The following is a 25,888-nucleotide window of genomic DNA, read 5'->3' on the forward strand; positions in this document are numbered from 1 at the left end:
GAACCCCAGAATCAAATCCCCAGAGAATGCCAAATTAAATAAATATGACTTGTTCCTCCCACCAGCCACTCAGTTGTTCCAGTCACAAGTCTATGTGGTCTTACTTTGCCTCCCCAGTGACTTGGCTTAAAGCATGACTGAAGAGAGGTGAGCTTCCAAAAGGAATTTTCTTACCAGTTAACCTCAGATAAAATTATTACCCTTTAATAGACTCTATAAGAACCTAAAAATTGTAGTATGTGTCATAACCATAACCTGAATCCCTGAGGAACAATCAGTGCCAGCACACAGTGGACCATTCTGGTCCATGAAAGTCTAGGACTGTGGTTCTCTGAATTTAATATGCACACAATTTATCTTGGAAAAATATCATTTTACTAGCCCTGCCCTAATTTAGTGAGTGGGACTCAGGAATTTGTGTTTTGACTAAGCTACTAGGAGATTCTAATGTTAGTGGTCTGCTAATCAATCTTTAAAAGAAAAAGGATCAAGAAAAATAAGGGGAAATAGGGCATACAATTACCGTCTCCAAATTTCCAACAATAATTCATGGAAAGTAATGAAAGAAATTGGGATATTTAGTCTGCAAAAGAAAAGCCTAAAAGGCGGCCACTGGGCCTCAGGCAGCCAGGAAACTTGTGGACTTTCCTCTTGCCATCTCTTAAGGGAGGACCGCAGCTGCTGGCCGGTCGTGGGGGCTGACCACCACTTTGCCCCTGGCAGGAGAGGCTGCCTCATTTACAGGCAACAGCTTTGAAGTGTGGAGTAGGAAAAGAACTGTTTCTTAGCTGCAAAAGCGAGTCTCGAAACAGGGAACACGGCGCCAGGTCTGCTGTGGATGCAGACAGGATCCCGGAGGCTGGGGCCGCGCTGAAGGCGGCCAGCTGCCCTATTCAGGATTCGAGGTTTCAGGCTGGCATTAAAGAAGATTCCTGGGAGCGCCCGAGCCACGCCGCGACTGAACAGCCCGAGGCGGCAGTGGCCGAGAACGGGGAAGGTGACAAACCAGAGGCAGAGAGTGAGCACCCGACCTGGCACAGCCCTGTGAGTGACCCCTGGCCCAGCCCCGTTCAGGGGGCTGACGCCCACCTGGCTCCCGCCTGCATCACCGGTTCACTCACCGCCCCGGGGCTGCCTCCATTTTCCTAGGTGCTGGCAGCTCCACCCGGCTTGGCCGTCACTGAGCCTTCCCACTTACTTGGCCCGGCGCGGGGCTTTCCGTAGCCTGTGGGCAGGCCAACCCTTCCACTCCCTCTGCGGTTCTCTGGTGGGACTGGTGGTGTGGGGCATCCCCGGTCAGTGTTGGGAGGGCAAGGAAGTACGGGCGGGCCAACTGTCACTCCACCACACCCTGGACTTCAGCCCCCGGTAAACTTCCTGTTACTGGGAGGCAGATACTATCTCTGCAGCCACCAGTTTGGAAAAAAGCCTAACCAATTTCTGGTTGGGAATAGTGTGGTAGGAGAGTTCCCAGGTCCACTTGAACCTGCCAGAGAGCTGGCTGCAGGTGGGCGCTAGATTCGGTCTATGCCGGGGGGATACAAAGGTGAACAAGTCCCGAGAAAGATCTACACAGTGCTACAAAGGCAGCCAGAGAGACCGGTCGTCTGTGCCTACCAGAAACCTGGTAGACTTCCTGGGCGAGGCAGAGCCGAGCAGGGTCTTGAAGGCCCAGCTGATAGACGAGGGTTGCAGAAGACACGCCCCAGCCCAGCACAGTGTGCACAGAGTGGGGAGACGTGTGGCCAGGGAGGCGGAGACTCGACAGAAACCACACACCCTGTGGGGTCGCCACTGCATGATCCAACAGCCTTGGCCAGAGCACACAGAACAGGGAGAAGTCCTGCACAGGAAGTGAAAGCTCAACAGAGATCACACACCCTGTGGTACGTGATCCACCAGCCCAGCAGAGTCCAAGCTGACCAAAAAGGTGGCTCCCCGGAGAAGCCCAAGACCCGAGGCAACCACACACACAAGGCACTAGAGGCCAACTGAGCAGTCACGGAGGGAGCCATACGAAATTGGCAACCACAGCAACATCCTAGTTAGTCATTAGTCTCAAACCGGTGGACTGTGAAACCCCCTGCCACAATGAATAAGCACCAAAAAAAAGATACCAGAAATACAAAAAATCAAGAAAGTACACCACCAAAAGTTAATAAATCTCAAACTCTAGATCCTATAGAACAAGAAGCCCTTGAAATGACTGACAAGGAATTTCGAGTGAGAATTCTAAGGAAACTGAATGAGATACAAGAAAACTCAGCTAGACATCATGATGAAATGAGGAAAAGTATACAGGATCTGAAAGAGGAAATGTACAAGGAAATCAATGTCCTGAAAAAAAATGTAGCAGAACTTGCTGAACTGAAGAAGTTATTCAGCGAAATAAAAAACACAACGGAGAGTTTAACCAGCAGGCTTGTCAAAGTTGAAGAGAGAACCTCTGAACTTGAAGATGGGCTGTTTGAAATAACACAAGCAGACAAAAAGAAAGAAAAAAGAATCAAGGACATTGAAGAAAATCTGAGAGAGATATCAGACAACCTTAAGTGCTCAAATATCCGAGTCATGGGTATTCCAAGAAGGGGAGGAAAATGGAGATTGCATTGAAAACATATTCAACAAAATAGTGGCAGAAAACTTCCCAGGTATAGGAAAAATCACAGATCTTCAGATCTAGGAAGCTCAATGATCTCCAAACGTATTCAACCCAAAAAGGCCTTCTCCAAGACATGTCATAGTCAAATTGGCAAAACTCAGAGACAAAGAGAGAATCTTAAAAGCTGCAAGAGAGAAGCGTCAAATCACCTATAAGGGAGCCCCAATCAGGCTAACATCAGACTTTTCATCACAAACCCTAAAAGCTAGAAAGGAATGGGATGATATTTTCAAAATACTAAAAGACAAAGATTGCCAGCCAAGAATACTCTACCTTGCAAGGCTATCCTTCCGAAATGAAGGGCAAATAGTATATTTCTCAGACAAACGAAAACTGCGGGAGTTCACTACCGCACGACCACCCTTACAAGAAATCCTCAAGGGAGTACTGGGTTTGGTTCCTGAAAAATAACTACCACTGCCATAAAAACCCAAGAAAAATCAATACCCACTAGTATAATAAAAATGGCATTCATGAAGAGAAAACAAACAAACAAAAATGCTATCCACAACCTAAGGAACCAACAAACACAGAAACCAAACAGTAAATCAGAAAGCAAGGAACAAAAGACACCTAAGACAACCAAACAACCAATAAAATGCTAGGAATAAATCAACACCTTTCAATAACAACTCTTAATGTAAAAGGCTTAAATTCCCCAATCAAAAGACACAGACTGGCTGACTGGATCAAAAAGCAGGACCCAACTATATGCTGCCTACAAGAGACCCACCTCACCCATAAAGATTCACACAGACTAAGAGTGAAAGGATGGAAAAAGATTTACCATGCAAACAGAAAAGAAAAACGAGCTGGAGTAGCTATTCTTATATCGGACAAAATAGACTTTAAACTAAAAACCATAAAAAGAGACAATGAGGGACACTACTTAATGATAAAAGGACTGATCCATCAAGAAGACATAACAATCATAAATATGTACACACCCAATGTTGGAGCAGCCAGATTTATAAAACAAACTCTATTAGACCTAAAGAAGGAAATAGACACTAATACCATAATAGCAGGGGACCTGAACACCCCACTGTCAATATTAGACAGATCATCTAGGCAAAGAATCAGTAGAGAAACACAAGATCTAAACAAGACTCTAGACCAATTGGAATTGGCAGATATCTACAGAACATTCCACCCAACAACCTCAGAATATTCATTCTTCTCAGCAGCACATGGATCATTCTCCAGGATAGATCACATATTAGGTCACAAATCAAGTCTCAATAAATTCAAAAAAATCGGAATTATCCTATGTATCTTCTCAGACCACAATGGATTAAAACTAGAAATTAAGAACAAATGAAACTCTTGAAACTATATAAACACATGGAAATTAAACAGCATTCTACTTAATGACATATGGGTCCAAGAAGAAATCAAGCAGGAAATCAAAAAATTTATTGAAACTAATGAAAACAATGATACATCATACCAAAACCTGTGGGATACTGCAAAAGCAGTATTGAGGGGGAAATTTATTGCATTAAATGCTCACTTCAGAAGAATGGAAAGATGGCAAGTGAACAACCTAACACTTCACCTTAAAGAACTAGAAAAACAAGAACAATCCAAACCTAAAGTTAGCAGACGGAAAGAAATCATTAAGATCAGAGCCGAACTGAATGAAATTGAAAACCAAAAAACAACTCAAAAGATCAACGAATCAAAGAGTTGGTTTTTTGAAACGATAAATAAAATTGACAAACCATTAGCATGGCTAACAAAAAAAAGAAGACAGAAGACTCAAATAACCAAAATTAGAAATGAAAAAGGCGATATTACAACTGATTCATCTGAAATACAAGGAATCATTCGAGACTACTATAAACAACTATACGCCAACAAATTTGAAAATCTGGAGGAAATGGATAAATTTCTGGACACACACAAGCTCCCAAAACTGAACCGTGAAGACGTAGAAAATTTGAACAGACCAATAACAATAAAGGAGATTGAAGCTGTTATCAGAAGGCTCCCAACAAAGAAAAGCCCAGGACCAGATGGATTCACAGCAGAATTTTACCAAACATTCAAAGAGGAATTGACACCGATTCTTTACAAACTATTCCAAAAGATTGAAACGGATGCAAATCTCCCAAACTCATTCTATGAAGCAAACATCATCCTGATACCAAAACCAGGTAAAGATATAACCAAAAAAGAAAACTACAGGCCGATATCCTTGATGAATATAGATGCAAAAATCCTCACTAAAATACTAGCAAACAGAATACAGCAACACATACAAAAAATTATTCATCACGATCAAGTGGGATTCATCCCAGGGATGCAAGGTTGGTTCAACATACGCAAATCAATAAATGTGATACACCATATTAATAAACTCAAACACAAGGACCATATGATCATCTCTATAGATGCTGAAAAAGCATTTGATAAAGTTGAGCACTCATTCATGACAAAGACCCTCTATAAGTTAGGTATAGAGGGAAAGTATCTCAACATAATTAAAGCCATATATGACAAACCCACTGCCAATATCATCCTGAATGGGGAAAAGCTGAAAGCTTTTCCTTTAAGAACAGGCACTAGACAAGGATGCCCACTCTCACCACTTCTATTCAACATAGTGTTGGAAGTACTAGCCAGAGCAATCAGAGAAGAGAAGGAAATAAAGGGCATCCAGATTGGAAAAGATGAAGTCAAACTGTCCCTGTTTGCAGATGACATGATCCTATATATCGGACAGCCTAAAACCTCTACAAAAAAACTGTTGGAATTGATAAATGATTTCAGCACAGTAGCAGGATACAAAATCAACACACAAAAATCAGTAGCATTTCTTTTCTCCAATAGTGAACATGCAGAAGGAGAAATCAAGAAAGCCTGCCCATTTACAATAGCCACCAAAAAAATAAAATACTTAGGAATTGAGTTAACCAAGGATGTGAAAAATCTCTATAATGAGAACTACAAACCACTGCTGAGAGAAATTAGAGAGGATACAAGAAGATGGAAAGATATTCCATGCTCTTGGATTGGAAGAATCAACATAGTGAAAATGTCCATACTACCCAAAGTGATCTACAAATTCAATGCAATCCCCATCAAAATTCCAAAGACATTTTTCTCAGAAATGGAAAAAACTATTCAGACATTTATATGGAACAATAAAAGACCACGAATAGCCAAAGCAATGCTCAGCAAAAAAAATAAAGCTGGAGGCATAACACTACCTGACTTTAAGCTATACTACAAAGCTATAATAACCAAAACAGTATGGTACTGGCATAAAAACAGACACACTGACCAATGGAATAGAATAGAGAATCCAGAAATCAACCCACACACTTACTGCCATCTGATCTTTGACAAAGGCACCAAGCCTATTCAGTGGCGAAGGGACTGCCTCTTCAGCAAGTGGTGCTGGGATAACTGGATATCGATATGCAGGAGAATGAAACTAGATCCACACCTCTCACCGTATACTAAAATCAACTCAAAATGGATTAAGGATTTAAATATACACCCTGAGACAATAAAACTTCTTAAAGAAAACATAGGAGAAACACTTCAGGAAATAGGACTGGGCACAGACTTCATGAATACGACCCCAAAAGCACGGGCAACCAAAGGAAAAATAAACAAATGGGATTATATCAAACTAAAAAGCTTCTGCACAGCAAAAGAAACAATTAAAAGAGTTAAAAGACAACCAACAGAGTGGGAGAAAATATTTGCAAAATATACATCTGACAAAGGATTAATATCCAGAATATATAAGGAACTCAAACAACTTTACAAGAAGAAAACAAGCAACCCAATTAAAAAATGGGCAAAAGAGCTAAGTAGGCATTTCTCTAAGGAAGATATACAAATGGCCAACAGACATATGAAAAAATGCTCAACATCACTCAGCATCCGGGAAATGCAAATCAAAACCACATTGAGATACCATCTAACCCCAGTTAGGATGGCTAAAATCCAAAAGACTATGAACGATAAATGCTGGCGAGGCTGCGGAGAAAAAGGAACTCTCATACATTGTTGGTGGGACTGCAAAATGGTGCAGCCTCTATGGAAAATGGTATGGAGGTTCCTTAAACAATTGCAAATAGATCTACCATACGACCCAGCCATCCCACTGTTGGGAATATACCCAGAGGAATGGAAATCATCAAGTCGAAGGTATACCTGTTCCCCAATGTTCATCGCAGCACTCTTTACAATAGCCAAGAGTTGGAACCAGCCCAAATGCCCATCATCAGATGAGTGGATACGGAAAATGTGGTACATCTACACAATGGAATACTACTCAGCTATAAAAACGAATGAAATACTTCCATTTGCAACAACATGGATGGACCTTGAGAGAATTATATTAAGTGAAACAAGTCAGGCACAGAAAGAGAAATACCACATGTTCTCACTTATTGGAGGGAGCTAAAAATTAATATATAAATTCACACACACACATACACACACACACACAAACCGGGGGGGGGGGGGGAGAAGATATAACAACCACAATTATTTGAAGTTGATACAACAAGCAAACAGAAAGGACATTGTCGGGGGGGAAGGGGGGAGGGAGAAGGGAGGGAGGTTTTGGTGATGGGAAGCAATAATCAGCCACAATGTATATCGACAAAATAAAATTAAAAAAAAAAAAAAAAAAAAAAAATTCCAAAGACATTTTTCTCAGAAATGGAAAAAACTATCTAGATATTTATATGGAACAATAAAAGACCACGCATAGCCAAAGCAATGCTCAGCAAAAAAAATAAAGCTGGAGGCATAACACTACCTGACTTTAAGCTATACTACAAAGCTATAATAACCAAAACAGTATGGTACTGGCATAAAAACAGACACACTGACCAATGGAATAGAATAGAGAATCCAGAAATCAACCCACACACTTACTGCCATCTGATCTTTGACAAAGGCACCAAGCCTACTCACTGGGGAAGGGACTGCCTCTTCAGCAAGTGGTGCTGGGATAACTGGATATCGATATGCAGGAGAATGAAACTAGATCCATACCTCTCACCGTATACTAAAATCAACTCAAAATGGATTAAGGATTTAAATATACACCCTGAGACAATAAAACTTCTTAAAGAAAACATAGGAGAAACACTTCAGGAAATAGGACTGGGCACAGACTTCATGAATACGACCCCAAAAGCACGGGCAACCAAAGGAAAAATAAACAAATGGGATTATATCAAACTAAAAAGCTTCTGCACAGCAAAAGAAACAATTAAAAGAGTTAAAAGACAACCAACAGAGTGGGAGAAAATATTTGCAAAATATACATCTGACAAAGGATTAATATCCAGAATATATAAGGAACTCAAACAACTTTACAAGAAGAAAACAAGCAACCCAATTAAAAAATGGGCAAAAGAGCTAAGTAGGCATTTCTCTAAGGAAGATATACAAATGGCCAACAGACATATGAAAAAATGCTCAACATCACTCAGCATCCGGGAAATGCAAATCAAAACCACACTGAGATACCATCTAACCCCAGTTAGGATGGCTAAAATCCAAAAGACTCTGAACGATAAATGCTGGCAAGGTTGCGGAGAAAAAGGAACTTTCATACATTGTTGGTGGGACTGCAAAATGGTGCAGCCTCTATGGAAAATGGTATGGAGGTTCCTCAAACAATTGCAGATAGATCTGCCATATGACCCAGCTATCCCACTGCTGGGAATATACCCAGAGGAATGGAAATCATCAAGTCGAAGGTATACCTGTTCCCCAATGTTCATCGCAGCACTCTTTACAATAGCCAAGAGTTGGAACCAGCCCAAATGCCCATCATCAGATGAGTGGATACGGAAAATGCGGTACATCTACACAATGGAATACTACTCAGCTATAAAAACGAATGAAATACTGCCATTTGCAACAACATGGATGGACCTTGAGAGAATTATCTTAAGTGAAACAAGTCAGGCACAGAAAGAGAAATACCACATGTTCTCACTTATTGGTGGGAGCTAAAAATTAATATATAAATTCACACACACACACACACACACACAGACACAAAAACCGGGGGAGGGGGGAAGAAGATATAACAACCACAATTACTTGAAGTTGATACGACAAGCAAACAGAAAGGACATTGTTGGGGGGGAGGGGGGGAGGGAGAAGGGAGGGAGGTTTTGGTGATGGGGAGCAATAATCAGCCACAATGTATATCGAGAAAATAAAATTAAAAAAAAAGAAAAAAGAAAAGCCTAAGAAGGGACTTGTGACTAAAATACATACGAAGGACTGTCCCAAGGTAAGAGATGTAAGCTGGTTTTCTCTTGCTCAAGGCAGAACCAGGGCCAGCGAGTAGAAGCCATAGAAATGGAACCTTAACCGAAAGGAAGACCCTTTAAACTCTAGAGCTGCCCAACCATTGAGGAGGTTCATCAAATGGAAAGCTTCTCTCATTGCAGGAGTTCAAGCAGAGATTGGATGACCGTCCCAAGTGATGATGAGAAACTGTTGGTAGGTAGCAATCCTGTCATCTCCTGATAAACCTTATGCACACTTCCAGTGATGTCCACCTGATTGTGATTAGTTGCTTATCCAGTACAGTACAATGTTCCTTGAGTAAGACTGTGAGCTCAGTGAGACACCAAGTCTAATTCTTCTTTATACCTGCCACATGGTGCCTGGTGTGTTAGGTGCTCAGTATGTGGTTACTGTGAATCAAACTTTAAAACCTAATAAACCAAGTTCCAGAATCTGGACTTTTTACTAGTTTCCTGAAACCTCAAATGCAAAATCTGGGTTTTATAGCAATCTCTTCTACTATCCATAGTGAACCCTTACAATATTCCTGCTCTTCACCTTCAGTAAAGTTTAAAAGTTTCCTTTAATAAATGTCTTTTACATTTCTTACTTTTCTTTTACATTTCTTTTAGAAACTTTAGTTATAGCTTCTGTAGATGGTAGTGTTTTTCCTAATTCACATTATAATTGGGTATTTCTTGTGAGTAGGAAAGTCATTGAAGGTCAAGTGTCATCTTATGCCTAGCCATTCTTGTGAAAAGTCTTATTAATTTCACAGTTTACAGTGGCTTTTCCTGTTAGATGATCACATCGTTTATAAATAGTGGCAACTTTGCTTCTTTTTTTCCCCCCCAAGTTTTTATACCTCATATTTCTTCTTTCTGTCACTTGGATTTTGTGTGTACAATGCTGACCACTAGAGGTGATAAAGCATTGTCATCTTATTCCTGACTTTAGTTGGAAAGCAGCCAATGCCTTATCATTAGATTATGTTTTCCCTTCTCTGACATCATGCTTGATGTTGGTTTCCTAGAGTGGGAAAAGTAAGAGTAAGAGAGATGTTGGAGGAAGAGTAAAACATAGCTATAGAACCAAGTTAAGGATGAGGCAAGCAGAGAGAGGCTGGCTCTAAATTTACTAAAAATCAGCTCACACACATAATAAACCTCTCAGAATCCATTGCCCATAAACTGGCATTATGTCTCTTTCTAATATATGCATACATACAAATTAAAACTGCCCTAAGAAATATTTATATGACAATAATTCATGCTTAGAAACTATTTTTAGAAGGCTATGTAACCTACATGTCCAAACAAACTATCTCATCAGCCAACTAAATGATATCTTCACTTCTATTTTGATTGCAGGTTAAATATTCCCAAAGAAGACACTCGTCCACCAGAAAACAACCAAACACAACTACAGACATCTCTGCTACTGTGTACATTAGTTAGTACAATTTTAGTAATCAATGTCATCTAAGAATGTCTTGCAAAACTATATTTTATTTCACTGGCAACTCATTTTCTTATTTAATAATAAAATGTTATGTAAATCAAAGGGCTATAAGGATAGGACCAAGCTTGGGAGACCGACTATTCTAAACCATTGAAGCCAGACTGACCTGTTTCTAATTAACCTGGAAAAGTAAAATTCCATTCTCTCAAAAAGACTTTTAAGAGAAAGAGGCCTCACAATCTCAGAATGTTGTTGTGAACTGGCTTTCCCCAATGTGATTTTTGTATAGTAAGTCCTCTATACTTTATAGACTCTTAGGGAAGGTTAAAAAAACCCAAACAGATAGTTTTTCAATTTGGGGTGTTTTAATCCTTCATAAACCTGAAGAGAATCAGGAAGACATTTCATGAGCAAAAATGTATTAATCAGTTGATCATCTACTGTTTTGCAGACACTATGTGAGGAACTACATGGTACCCAGAGAAGAGAAATCCATTGTTTCTACTCTCAAGGAGTATTTGGTCTGATGAAAGTTAAAGGAGGAGTTCTATGGTCTAAAACAGCACAAATGCCATGATAAATAGTGCTGTGAGCAGGTCATTGCTATCCAGAGGAAGCAGAAAATAATAAATGCCCCAATTGAAAAAATGTGAAAAAGGTGTGTGCTACAAACTATAGATGAAGGGTTTGACATCAGTCCTGAGGTGGACTTCTTTTAAATTGATTCTTGATACTGAATAGTACCCAAAGATAGAAATCAACAAAAGATTACCAACAATAGGCCCATCTGATCTAACCTTATTTCCTTTCTAGGAAAAGAGTATGAAAATACCTGGATTTGAACAAGTTACTACTAGTCTTCCATGGTTTGTAGGCCAGATAGAGCAGAGTGGTCGAGTTGTTGGATTGATAAATGGCTCACCAGCTTTATCCAGAGAGTTAGGATGAGCCTGGGAAGTGGTAATCCCAACCTTTACTCTAGTAGGCTGGACAGGACTGAGCTTTGAATCAGAGAGAGCTGGGTCTGAATTCCAGTTCAACACTGACTACTTGAGTGACTTTGGGCAAATTCCTTACCCTCTCTAAACCTCAGTTTTCTTATCTTTAAGATGACAATGATAATAACACCTACTTCTTTGCATTGCTGTAAAAATGTAATTCAAAGTTCTTAAATACAGAAACTGGAACACTCTTCTCCTGAAAAAATTTTAGGCATCATAATCATAATCATTATGATTAATAAAATGGAAGGAGGTCTTGAGTGACCCATCCAGAATTTCTTTTATCAGATGCCTTGGGTGAGGAAAATGAAGGCACACCTATCAAATTCCAAATTTTACACACAGAGCTACAAATTTGTTCAGGCATCATTCTACCTTTTTGCAATTTATATTGTGCCCCTGTGGTTGGGTTTTACTCTTATTTCAATTTAACTCCATCTTTTCAATGTCAGTTGATTGGTTCCTTTTTAAAATCTTTAAGTCTGCTTTTTAATATGTCAGTTTCCCTCAAAGCTGCAGAAAAGTGTCTGGGTTGAGTAACATGGTAGAAGATGATCCCATTTGTGGAAATAGGGAAGACTCAGGAGATCTGTGGTTGGGGAGGGGTATAAAACTAAGAATTCTGTTTTTGGTTGCATTGAATTTGAGATTCCTAAGAGATACCTACATGGGGTTGTTCAGGAGGCAAACTGTGTCTCCTGGTCTTCTGCTCAGAGAAGATTCATGACCTGGAGATATTAATCAAGCATGAAGATGGTACTTAAAGTTATTAATAGTGAAATCACAAAGTGAGAGTGTAGTTTGAGAAGAATATTAAGAACCATGTCTTGAAGAACTCTAGCAGAAGCCAGATAGAGAAGGCAGAACATTTAAAAGAGACTGAGAAAGAGTTGCTAGTGGGTCAGAAAGAAAACCAGGAAAGTATGGTGTTTAGAAATATTAATGTGGAATGTATTTCAAGAAGGAAGCTGCCAAGCGTAAGGGGTAAAGTAAAAATATTGTTTTCAAAATTTGAAACTTCTATGAGACATATGTTAACCAAAGTTAAAAAGCAAGCAGAAGATAGGGAGATGTATTTGCAAATTACATAACAAAAGATTAATATCCAGAATATAATAAAGAACACTCAGCAATTAAAAAGAAAAATACAACAAAGTTGTCACAAAAGGGCCAACTATATGAAGATGTAGTTCATATAAGGATAAATATAAATAGTCAATAACTAATTGAAAAGATCAACAGGACAAATTATCTGGAAAATGCAAATTAAATGACAGTTTTTTAAATTAACAAAATAAAAAATTGATAGTACTCAGTGTTGTGGAGGGGAAGGAGTAAATAACACTCTCAAACCCCACTGTTGAGAATGCAAATAGCTACAGCATTCTAGGAGGTCAATTTTTTGGGAAAAATAGAAATTTTAAATGAGCATACATGTCAACAGAGCGATTTCACTTGCGGTAGCTGTCCGAAAGAAATACTGGCATATGTACAAAGAAATGTGTTCAAGGTCATTAAAAACACTATAGTTTGTAATAGCAAAAACCTGGAAACACCTACATGCACTAACGGGGAAATCATTAAATTTTAACATGTATTTTTAGCACAGAAGATTATAGAACAATTAAAAGGAATGATTTAGATCTACATGTTCTGCAGTAGAATGATCTCCAAAATGTATTGTTGAAAGATAAAAAGCAAAACGCAAAAAAGTACATATAGAATGGTCCCATTTATATAACAGTGAAAATGCTATGATTTCATGTTGTTATAAATGTTTACAAGTACATTGAAAAGATCACCAGATTAATATTAATTGTTGTCTCTGGAGATAGGGGTAGGATTAACAGGATAAAAGCCGGTTTTATTTTTCATTGTTTTGTTTTTATATTTCTTGAATTCATCTGAATTTGTTGATGTTCTACTTGTGGGATTTTTAAGAAAAATACAAAATTGTCTTAAATTGTGTTAAGTTAAAATAATTGATTTGGAGAATCAATTTTATGATTTGCTAATTTATTCATCCAGGGTTTAATTTCCTACTATATATCAGGCAATATGTTGGGTTATTTGGTATATAGCAGTGAATAAAATAGGAAGAATTCCTGTCCTTGTAAGACTTACCCTCCAGTGGATTCAGGTTTCAATGATCTTCTCTTCTCTATATAGGCTCCCCTTATTCTTATAAGATTCCCCACTACCAAGAAAAATATCTTAGACCAGTTTCCTGCACTTTTTATGATCTCGTGAAGAAATGTAAGCAATGAAGTGCGAAGAGTACATCCATAAGCCCTCTCTAAACTACTGTCTCTTTGCTTTACAATCACACTGCAGACTACCAAAGGCAACAGGAACAAAATAGTACAGCATTAGTAAAATAGGCTTTCTTGGGCTGCCCTACCAACTTCCAAATTCTTTCTATGATGGTTTCTATGAGAAAAAAAACCCACTGACTTCTAAACAGCTGACTTAGCAAATGTATGGCTGGAGCATATGCTGTTTGTAAGTTGTCGACAGCCTGTACTTAGGCAACTGCTAGCTTAAATAACTAAAAGCTATCTGGCACCCACACAGAAGTTCTTGTACACACACTTTACATTATGACACTCACTAAGGCATAATAATTAAGAGAGAATGTCAGCTTCTAGGAGTATCCTTTGAGGTTCTTCCACCAGCTGGAACCTAAAGACCATGCTAGGCTTTAGCTACAAGCCTGCCCACACTGGTAGCAAAAAATTGAATTCATGCTTCTGAGCAGCCTCTGAGGCACAGCATTTATATTTCATAGCCATTCTTATTTTCTCTTCTTTTTTTCTTAAACATGCAAATGAAAATTCCCCATTTTCAGTTGCCAGAACAGCTGAATATTGTTATCATCAGAAAAATTAAATGTTTGTCTCAAAGGAACAACTACTCTTTAGAAATTCCTGTGCATCTGAGGGCAAAGAAAAAAATGTCATTGACAATTCATCTTTGCTACAGGATGCATGTACTTATCGCACATGGCTTGTCACAGCTGAGAACAAGTCCAGTCCAGGGTGGACAGAAAATTATTTTGGTTTGGAAAGAGACATCGTGACTAGATGCTGAATATTCAACTCCAAAGCCAGTCTCACCTCCATCAATCTATGTGACCTTGAGTAAATCACTTGATATTTCAGTGCTCGTCCATATTCTATTTCCTTCCTCATACTGTTCTATCTGCCTGGAATAGCTTCTCTGATATCTCTGCCATGTCTCAAATTCTTATAAACTGCTGTTCTGCAAAGCCTTCCCCGAGTTCCTTAAGCCAAATCAGCTTCCTTCCTACTCATTTCCCCATTCTAGATTGCCTGAACGTCCACTGTATCATTTATTACATGGCATTACCATTGCATATTTATTATTCTATGTGTTTTAGTTTATCATGCTATTTTATGACCATCGTAATGATCAGGCAATATGCTATTATTACTGGTCCTACTAATATTAATAAAACTATTATTATTATTATTATGTGTGCTTACTATGTGTCAGGCCCTCTCTAATTGTCACAAAAACCCTATGAGATCAGTATTACCATTATTGCCATTCTTTATGGTTGAGGAAAGTAAAACCAAGAGAGATTATACTCATGTCTAGTAAGGGTACTGAGGGTAAAGATAAAACCTATTTTACATTAAAGCCCATGCTTTTAACCACTACCCTGAAATATTAACTTTAAATAAGAATAGATAACATTTACTAAGTGCTTACTAGGTGTCAGGATCTGCACTGTGTGCTCTACAAACATTAGCTAATTTGATCCTCACCAAAACCCTGTGATATAGATATAGTGATTATGATCTCATTTTTAAAAATGAGATTAAGGTTAAGAATGGTTAAATGACCTGCCCAGAACTATCGAGATGGGATTTGAGTGCAAGTCACTCTCCCTCCAGAGCCTAAGCCCTTACTCACTACTCCATGAACAGATGGTAGAATCTTCTTTAATCTTTGCAAACACTGCATAGGTTTTCAGGAAAAACCCCTCTGGAAACAGAAAACGGAACCTTACCCCTGCTCAGTAACACAAATCAACTGAATGGATCAGCTCCCTAAGCACTCACCTTAGTACATGTGTGGATCCGTTAATGGTTGTGGTTGAACAAGGGACAGTCTGGCCCAGAATGGGAGGTCTCCGATAGCGTTCATCATCACAGCAGAGGATGATGAGGAAGGCACGTCTAAAAGACTTATTCAAGAAAGCGTAGAGAAAGGGGTTCAACCCAGAATTGATATAGCCAAGCCAGAGGAAAGCGGTCCACACCTGCCCAGGGACAGTGTAGTCTATGAAAGGATCCACAATATTGGTGACAAAAAATGGAGCCCAGCAGAGGCAGAAGCAACCCATGATGATGCATAGGGTCTTGGCTGCTTTGGTCTCTGTCCTCATCCGATGAGTGCTGTGCTGGTCCGCTGGCTGGGGCCTGCCCTCGCAAGGGGCTCCCGCCCGCTGTAACATCTGGATCTGGTGGGCATGCTCCTTAGCTGTGACATAGATGCGATAATAGGCCAGCACCATGAGGAGAAACGGGATGTAGAAGGCTACTACAGAGCAGGTGACGGCATAGGGCTTGTTGACCATGAAGACACAGTACGTAGAGTTGGAGTGCTGGTTGAACTTCTTTTTTTCTATCTGAGAGTTGCAGGGAGAGAGGACATGAGGAAAGGAGGGAGAAAAGGAAGAAAAAAGTGAAGAAGCAGGAAGAGAAAAATGAGGGAAAGCATAAAAAAGGAAAAGGAGTAAAAATGAAGAGAGAAAAGGGGGAATTAGAAGACAGAAGGGGAGGGGAACAGGGAAGGGAAGGGAAGGAAAAATAAAAGGGTAACAGGAAAAGGAAGGAAAGAAGAAGGCTTATCAGCAAAGGTTTGTTTTTCTTATAAGCCTACAATACGTAGAACTTTGATGGCAGAAAAGTAACATGGTCACATCCCAGGGCTCAGAAACATGGTCACATCCCTGGGCTCAGAGAGCTTGTCTACACAAGACGAGCTGACGGCTCCAGGAAAGAGGAAAAATCAAACGGACAGAATTATTCTTCATTCCATGGACCCAACTGACAGTAGAGTTCTACCTCTCTCCTCCCTTCCCTGTCTGCTTGCACAAAATGTATGAATGTCTTTAACAAAATATCCATAGATCAATAACTTCAGCATTACCTGCAATACTTATTGTAAGTGCAGACAAATTCCTGCCCCCCGAGACCCCAACCTGCTGCCCGCTCCACGTTCTACTGAATCTAAAAAATCTCTGGGCAGTGAAATTCAGATATCTGCATTTTTTAGTAAGCTTTTGTTTGTTTTTGTTGTTGTTTTTGAATAATTCTAAAGCTCATTAACATCTGAGAACAACTGCTCTCCACCATTCTAAACCTAGCTCTTTGGGAAATGCCACGGGGCGCTTTTCTAGACTCATTTTTCTGCTCACTGAGTGCCCTGGTAAAGGTTTTTCTCATTTATATAACACGATATTCAAAGTACTCATATAGAGTAATGGGCCTTAGGGCTTGGGAGAAAGAAAAGGTAGATATTTTCAAATTATGGGACAAAAGAAGATGTAGATTTGGTAGGACAAGATCACGAGAGACCTTGAAACCCGACCAGAGTTGGGACGTGGGTAATCTTCACTCCCTCAACTACTCTCCTCTGTTTTCTCCTGAGCCCACTCCATTGAAGTTGCTCTCGTCAAGGCTACCAATGACCTTCATGTTGCCAAGTCCAGTCCTCATTTTAAATGAGCCATCTGAATCCTCCATCCTTATTTTTATTTAGATAAATATTTTATGGAAGTAAAATACTTACGAGGGGTCTTCAAAAAGTTTATGGAAAGATTTGCATCATCTTTCATTTCTATTTTTCCACGAACTTTCTGAAGTACCTTCATGTAAAGTACAAAGTAAATATACCTGTGTAATAGTTATTCAAATCAAACCACAGAATATTACCAGCAACCCAGCAGCCTCCCAAAGGCCTCCCCCAAGTCATTACAATGCCCAAAGGCAGCCACTACTCCATCACCATAGATTAATTTTGTTATTCAACTTAATATCAAAGCAATAATATAACATGTATTATTTGTATCTTTAATATTGTATCACTCATATTATTGCACGTACCATAATTTATCCTTTTTCATTGTAATTTATTCTTTTTCATTTTATTAACCATTCCACTATTGATGGACACTTGAGTATTTTTCAGGTTTTGGCTATTTTTAAAAAAACTGTTATGAATATTCCTGTACGAGTGTGTGTATGTATTTTTATTTCTCTCAGGTGTATATATAGGACTGAAATTGCTGTATCTTAGGGTAATCACATATCTACCTTTGATAAATACAGCCAAATGATTCCCAAAGGGACTGTATCAATTTACATTCCCACCACCAGGGCAGGAGAGTTCCAGTTTCTTCACATCTTCACCAACCCTTGGTATTGCCAGTGTGTCTCATTGTGGGTATCTCATTGTGGGTTTGTTGTTAAAGGCTGTGAAATTTATCTGATTACATCAGTAAAGTGCTCCATGTGTCCTTGACCCTCTTTCCAGTAGGTTTAGATTGGGATTTGTCTTATGTTCTAATTTGTTACCAGAAAGTGTCCTGGGCATCCATGACCATGTGAGTATAATGCACTCCTTGAGAAAAGTATGTGAGACACATTGCTGCTTTCGTTTCCTGAGTAGCAGTCTGTTTCCCAGGATGGGACCAGAGCAGTGCCTTCAGAATGGTAAAGGCATTGAAACTTATCCTCAGTTTCAGTCCAAGTAAGTCCTTTCAAATTCCCACTGTGCCCTACTACTCTGTGTACCTCTATTCCGTGTTTATCATGTCCTACTTTCTTGATTGGAATTTTGAATCAAGTCAAAATAACTTGAATTGAATATAAGTTCATTAAAATAAACTTGAATCTAAGTTAAGATAAACTTGAATTGACTCTAAGTTCATAATTATTTTTCAGATTCTCATTGTGGTTTTACTGTGTATTTCCTGATGACTAATGATATTAATCATCTTTTGCCATTTGGACATCCTCTTTTGTGAAATGGTTATTCATGTATTTTTCCATTTTAAAATTAGATTGTGCTTTTCTTTATTATTGATTTTTCATTGTTCTTTTATATTCCAGATATGTCTTTTGTAAGATTTATATGTTGCAAATGTCCCCTATCAGTTGTGGTATACCTTTTCACTCTGTTAGTATTACCTTTTGATATAAAGAAGTTCTTAATTTTAAGAACCTACACTTTTGGTTAGTACTTTTTGTGTCCTGTTTAAGAAATCTTTGTTTACCCTTAAGTATAAAGATATTCTAATATCTAATCTTTTAAAGACATTCTCTTATATTATCTCCTGGCATGTCTTTATTATGTTAGTTTTTACATTTAATTATTCTACCCAGGTGGAATTTGGTTTTTCTGTATGTGTGATACAGGAGACAAGATTAAATTTTTACCTTACAAATATCCAATTGACCCAGGATCATTTGTTGAAACAACATTTTTCCAGCTATACTGCAGTATAATCTTGGTTATAAAGTAAGGGACTGCATATGCACAGCTCTTAGCTTTGATTTTCTATTTTGTTCCTTTTGTTGTCTGTCTATGCACCATACTCTTTTTACTTCTGTAGCTTTATTAATCTTGTATATCTAATAGTAAAAGTCTTTGTATTGTGGTTCATCTTCTTGTAGACTGTCTTGGCTTTTCTTACATTTCAGTATACCCATATAAAATTTAGAATTAGCTTATCGAAGTCCATAAAAATCTTGTAGGATTTGATTGGCATTAGAATAGAATGTTGAGAAAAACTAATGTCTTTACAATGTGAAGTCTTCCAATTCACATACATGGTACTTCCTTCCCTTTGTTTCTCTTTTTATTTCAGCAATATTTTATAATTTTCTGTGTAAATGTCTTGCATATCATTTTTAATATTTATTCCTAAGTATTTTGTGTTTTTATTCTACTGTACATGTACCATGTTAAATTCTTATTTCTAATTGTTTATTGCTGATATTTAGAATTCAGTGAGAATTTTTTTGTGTATTGGCTATGTATCAGCAACTTGGCTTAGTTATTAACTAATATTTCATGTCCAGGTTATTTTGAATTTTCTCTCCATGAATACTCATGTGATCTGCAAATAATGGCAGTTACATTTCTTCCTTTCCAATCTTAATACCATTTTTTACTGTTTTATTGACCTTAATAGGACCTCCAGTCTAATTTTGAATAAAAGTGATAGGGGTTGACATCTGGTTCAATCCCCTATTTAGGGGGTGAGCCTTCAATATTTTACTATTAAGTGTGATACTTGTTACAAGCATTATGTCAATGCCCTCTACTTGATTGAAGCAGTTTGCTTCTATTCTTAGTTTGATGAGATTTATCTTTTAAAAATCATGAATAGATACTGAAATTTGTCAATAAATCTTTGGCAGTAACAAGATGATCATGTAGATTTCTCCCCCACCACCACACCTTATTGTTTTTTTTTTTTTTTTAATTACTGTAGTGAATTACATTGATTGTATTGCATTCCTGGAATAAACCTCTTTTCTTCTGTATGCTGTGATACACTAGATTCCTTTCGGATTGAAGCACTTTTCCACCAACTATGAACGTTGCCTGTTCTGGGAATCAGCCTTCTCTAGGACTAGCAATTGATTGAAGACAGCTGCTTAGTCCAATGTCACTTCCCCTTCTTGGGATCCATCTGCATCCAGTGTCAATATACACATGAATAAAGACATGGAAAATGTACATACATATATGATATACACACAAATATGCTATTTTATTAATTGTCTACACATTTAGTATCTTGTCTTATAGTATAGGGTTATAACATATCTTACTCTTGAATTGATATTTTTACTATTATTAAATATCTTTATCTCTAGTAATACTAGATGCCTGAAATTTTATCATTTACGTTAGTAAAGCTACACGAGCTTTCTTTTGATTAGTGGTTGCATAGTATATCTTTTTTCCATTATTTTATTTTCAATCTTTCTGTCACTATATATTTAGTGGGCCTCTCTCACAAGCAGTATATATGAAGGTACTTCAAAAAGTTCATGGAAAAATTGAATAATAAGATAATACAAATCTTTCCATGGACTTTTTGAAGATCCCTCATATTGCATTTTGTTTTGATTCAGTCTGACAATCTTTGTCTTTTAGCATCTTTTCTTTGAAGACTTTAATCATTTAAATTTACTATAATCCCAGATTGATTTATATTTAAGTCTACTATCTTACTGTTTCTATTTATGTCTTTTGTTTTTTGCTCCTTTTTTCCCTCCCTTAATGCTTATTTTTCGAATAATATTTTATATATATATATAGAGAGAGAGAGATATATATAATCACATTATTTCTCCCTCTATGAGCTTATTCATTCTTTCATTATCTTTATTTTAGAGACTACAACTTACTGCTGTCTACTTACTGCTTTTTCCATTTCTTTGGCAATGCAAAGATCTTAAACACCTTATCTCCATTTACCTAGCCCACTTCTGCCTATTTTATGCTGTTGTTTTCATGTATTTTAATTCTACATGTATTTTAAAACCCAAAGACATTAATATTATTGTTGCTTGGATAGTTATTGTTCTTGTGTGTTACCCACATAGGTACCATTTCTAGTGCTCTGCACTCTTTCCTGCTGTGGGGTGCTTCCATCTGGCATCATTTTCCTTTTGACTGAAAAATTCTCCTTGAAGTAACTTTTAATACAAACGTGCTGCTAAAGAACTCCCTCAGTTTCTGTTTGCCTGAAAATGTCTTTACTTCCTCTGCATTTCTGAAGAATATTTTTATTGGGCATAGAATTCTAAGTTGCACATTAAAAAAAATCATTTGAAAGATGCCATTCCATTGTCTTTTTGATTCCATCCTTTCATGGCAGGGTCAGCTGTAAGTCTTATTTTCCTCTGTAAATTTAATTTATCTTTTTTTCTCTAATAGTTTTTGATATTTATCTCTTTGCCTTTGATTTTCAGCAGTTTTAAAAATAAATTTTCTAGATATGGTCTTCTTTTTTACTTAACCTTCTAGGATTTCACAGAGTTACTTCAATCTGTTACTGATGGCTTTCATCTATTTTGAAAATTCTTAGCTGATATTTCCTCAGATATTACGTCTGCCCCATTCTTTTTCTCTTCTCCTTCTATAACACCAATTATATAAATGTTATAACTTTTGTTTATGGTATATATCACATTGTCTGAAATTTTTATCCATTTATCTCTACGTGCTTAAGTCTGGATATTTTCTACTCACCTAAATTCCAGTTTACTCTAGGTCATCTCAGCTGTGTCTAATCTACCATCAAATTCAGAATTCTACTTATTTCTTTTGTTTTATTTATTAGTTTCAGAATTTACATTCAATTTCTCCCTTTTTGTAGATTCTATTTCTATAATAAAATTCTCTATGTTTTCCTCTTTATTTTTAAGGATATGAATAATAGTGGTTTGAAAGTCCTTGTCTAATAATTCCATTATTTAGATTTTCTATGATACTGTTTCTGTTGCCTTTTTATGTTCTTGGCTTTGGGCCATTTGATCTTATTTCTTACAATGCCAGATAACTTTGAATTAAGTAATAGAAATTGTGTATAAAAAATTACAGATCCTCTGCACAGTAGTAACCTACTTCAGAGAGAACTTTTCTTCTGGCAGGCAGATAGACTCTGAAAAGAACACTTCAATCATGTTTAGGTCATGCTTACTGCATTTTGACAGCTAGTTTTTTTTTTTTTTTTTTTTCTCTCTTACTGGTTGTTGCTTCCAACCCTTCTTTATGAGCTCTTCATTCCTGATTATCTCTTCTCTTCTCTACCTACCTGAATTCCCCAGGTAGATCACATCTAGTTACACAGCTTCAAATAACTTCTAATCTCTGAGAATGCCTTATTTTTTATTTATTTCAAGTCAGGACCTCCCACAAACTTCAGAATCTGATATCAAGCTGCTTACTTGACATCTCCACTTGCATGTCTAATAGGTACCTCAAGTCTATTGTTCAAATCAAGCATTTGACACTTCCCACTCCACAAACTCAGTTCCATCCACAGTATTTCTTAACTGGACTGTTGGTCACTCATTCCAATTTTCTAGTTGATACGACCAAAATCTTGGGTCATATTTGACTCAGTTTTACCTTTCCCACTCCTTTTCCAATCTTTCAGAAAATCCTGTTGGTTGTATCTTTAAAATACATAAAGATTCTAAATCACAATCTCCATTGCCACCACTGAGGTTGGAGCACTGTTGTCTCTTACCTGTCAGATTACTTCAACAGACTTCCTTCTGTCTGCTTTTTAACAGAAAAACCAAAAAGAGTCATTAAAAATATAATTCAAGTACGGTCACTCATCTGCTCAGTATCCTGCACTGGCTCCTTATTTCCCTCATAATAATACTCAATGTCCTTAAAATATCCTACATAGCCCTACATTATCTTTCCTTTATTTTTTCTTTTACCTCCTCTCATACCTTAGCATCTCCTCATTTACTCTGCAATAGCCACACTAACCTCCTTGACATATCAGGTACATCCTGTCTCAGGGCCTTTGCACTAGCTATTCCTTATACCTGGCATAGTCTTCTCCAAGATATCCACAAGTCTAACTCCCTCACCTCCTTATAGTCTTTATTCAAATGTCATCTTCTCAACAAAGCTTACTCTAGACTTAATATTACAATTTGCTATTCCATTTATCTTTTAAAAATAGTACTTATAATTTCCAAACATCCTAGATATCTACTTATTTTTATCTCATCATTTATTTTATCTTATGACTTATTGTATGCCTCCCTCTGCTATAATATAAACTTTACAAGAATATAGATCATTCTCTACTCTGTTCAATATGTAATCCAAGCACCTGGAGTAGCTTCTGGAACATAGTAGGCAATCAGTAAGTAATTACGGAGTGAAAGGATATATGAAATCTGACAACCTCTTACCACATTCAATTGCTATCATTTTTCCTAAATATTTTCCCTATTTCCTGCCTCTCCAGTGTCATTCTCTACCAGGAACCACAATAATTCCTTTAAAACAGGGCAGATAATGTCACTTTTCTGCTTCAAACCCTCCAAAGCTTCCCCTATCACTCAGAGTAAGAGGCATAATCTGGCCCTAGGCTACGTCTCTGATCCCTGTTCTTATCATTTTCCTCCTGTTCACTGCCCTGTATCAGCTTCTAGGTCATTCCCTAAACTAACTAAGCATGCTCCTGCCTCAGGACCTTTGCACATATTGTAATTTTGGCCTTGAACACTTTTTCTCTAAGTACTTACATGGCTTGCTCCTTCCTTTCCTACAGGACTCTGTACTAGCAATATCACATCAAAAAAGGTGAATTTCATATCACTCATTTTTTCCTTGTTATTGTTTCTTCTCTTTTAAATAAAATTTAATACTTAAAATATACTGTAGTTTCTCCTCACTAGATTTTAAATGTCATAAGAGCTGAACTTTTTTTCACCATTGATTTCTCAGGTGCCTATAGAACATGGTGGGCATTCAATTATTTCTTGAATGAATAAATGAATGAATGGGGCCACTATTACTAGCTTAGACTTTGAAATAATAGGATTTCCTTTAGAAAATAAATACTAAACATCGTAATATTGTGTTGATTAGATGAAATTAAAACATGAAGAATTTAGTATATTGTCTATATTTAATAAATGGTAGCAATAAAAAAAATATTATTAAGCAAAGTCTAGTTTCAGGAAAATAGTTGAGAAATAGTGTGAAAGTTATTATGTAAACACTCAACTTTGAGTTTTTAGTTTGTTTTTTTTTTCACATTATGTTAATAACTCTTCAGTGGGTAGGTGTGGTTGCTGATTTGTAAAATCTGGTGATGGAGTAAAACCGAGCTTTAAAAGCACAGGTGATTCCACTGAGTAAAGAAAGTCAGTCCCTGAAGTAGGTTCCTGCCTAAGCATTATCTATTTTTGCATGTGTGTGCAGGTTTACACATGTGGCTATACAGTTGATCCTCATTATTCGTGGATTGTATATTTGTGAATTTACCTACTTGCTAAAATTTTTTTAACCCCCCAAATCGAAAAAGTCAATACTTGCCTCACTTTTGTTATTATTTTCAGACATGAAAGTGCACATGGCTGCAAAAAATTTGCGTTTCCTGATAGGTGTGTTCCCAGATGAAGTCAAGGCAATGCTCTACCTTCTTGTTTCACTCCATTAAGTGTCCCTTTTGCTATCTGCTGCCACATATTTTGCACTTTTATGCTTTTTGTTGGTGGTTTCACTGTTTAAAATGGCTCCTAAGTGTAGTGTTAAGGTGCTGTCTGGTGTTCCTAAATTCAAGAAGACTGTTATGTGCTTTTTCCAAGAAAACCACATGGGTTGATAAGCTTTATTCAGGCACAAGCTATGGTGCCTCAGTCCTGAGTTCAATGTTATTGAATCAACAATGTACATTAAATAGGTGTCTTTAAACAGAAGCAAACATACATAAAACAAGGTTATGTATTGATTGATTAATGAAAATGTCATGACCACAGACTGGCAGGTACCTAACCCTGTATTTCCTCTAGGAGCAAAGATTCGGTATTTTGCTAATTCAGTGTTTGCAGCAACTTTGTAAAACTTATTGCTACAAATAACAAGAATCTGCTGTATATGTATTATGAACATGTGGCTTGTGCTAGCTCCCCTCTAGGTAGATTCAATGAGCAAATGAATGGAGAAATCCAAATATAAGGCATGTTAATAACAAGTAGATGCTACATTCCCCAGCTAGGTAAAGTAAATAGAAGATGGTTCAATCTCATCCTAATAAATAAACAAAAGCTTCCTGAGTTATTTCCCTTGGAAACTCTACATCAGAGGTAAGAATGCCAAACCATCATTAGTTGTTCCCCATGCACAAAAGTGTATGCTTCCAGAAGTCTACTCTACTAAGGAGTAAATTTAGCATAAAAACTAAGAGCATAGACTCTGGAGTCCAGTAAACATGGGCTCAGACACCATCATCACCACTTCCTCCCAATGACTTTAGCTAACAACTTAGCCTCTCTGATCCTCAGTTTCCTGATCTATAAAATGAGGACAGTAATAGGATGTACTTTATGGTGGTGTTATGAAGCCTGAGTGAGGTTCATAGGAATAATTATTTAACATGGAGCTTGATATATAATAAGAGTTCTACACTTGTTAGCCATTATCATTATTATTATTATTATTGGAATAATAATTATTGAAAACTGGTATTTCATTTACCCCAAGAATGACAAAATAGACAGTTTGAAAGAAGGGAAATAAGATTTAAGAAAATATCTGCATTCTCCCTTGTATAGATTTCCTTTCTTCTTCTCCATTCTCCTACCTCCAACATTTCTTTCAGAAGCCCAAGGAACTCTTACACACCACATGTAAATCCTGGCCCAGGACTTGGTTTGGATGTTTCTTCCTG

At 37.4% G+C, this 25,888-nt stretch overlaps 1 protein-coding gene across 1 annotated transcript in view; it reads right to left on the reverse strand.

Annotated features, from left to right (window-relative positions):
• HTR4 (5-hydroxytryptamine receptor 4) overlaps window positions 1-25,888 on the reverse strand; it is a 97,141-nt gene that overhangs the window by 50,558 nt on the left and 20,695 nt on the right. Inside the window, exon 5 of the mRNA XM_063087669.1 lies at window positions 15,495-16,063. Coding sequence (XP_062943739.1) covers window positions 15,495-16,063 — 569 coding nt within the window. The remainder of the gene's footprint in view (window positions 1-15,494; window positions 16,064-25,888) is intronic.

This window comes from Cynocephalus volans, chromosome 2, assembly GCF_027409185.1.
Source record: "Cynocephalus volans isolate mCynVol1 chromosome 2, mCynVol1.pri, whole genome shotgun sequence".
In the NCBI taxonomy this organism is placed as follows: domain Eukaryota; kingdom Metazoa; phylum Chordata; class Mammalia; order Dermoptera; family Cynocephalidae; genus Cynocephalus; species Cynocephalus volans.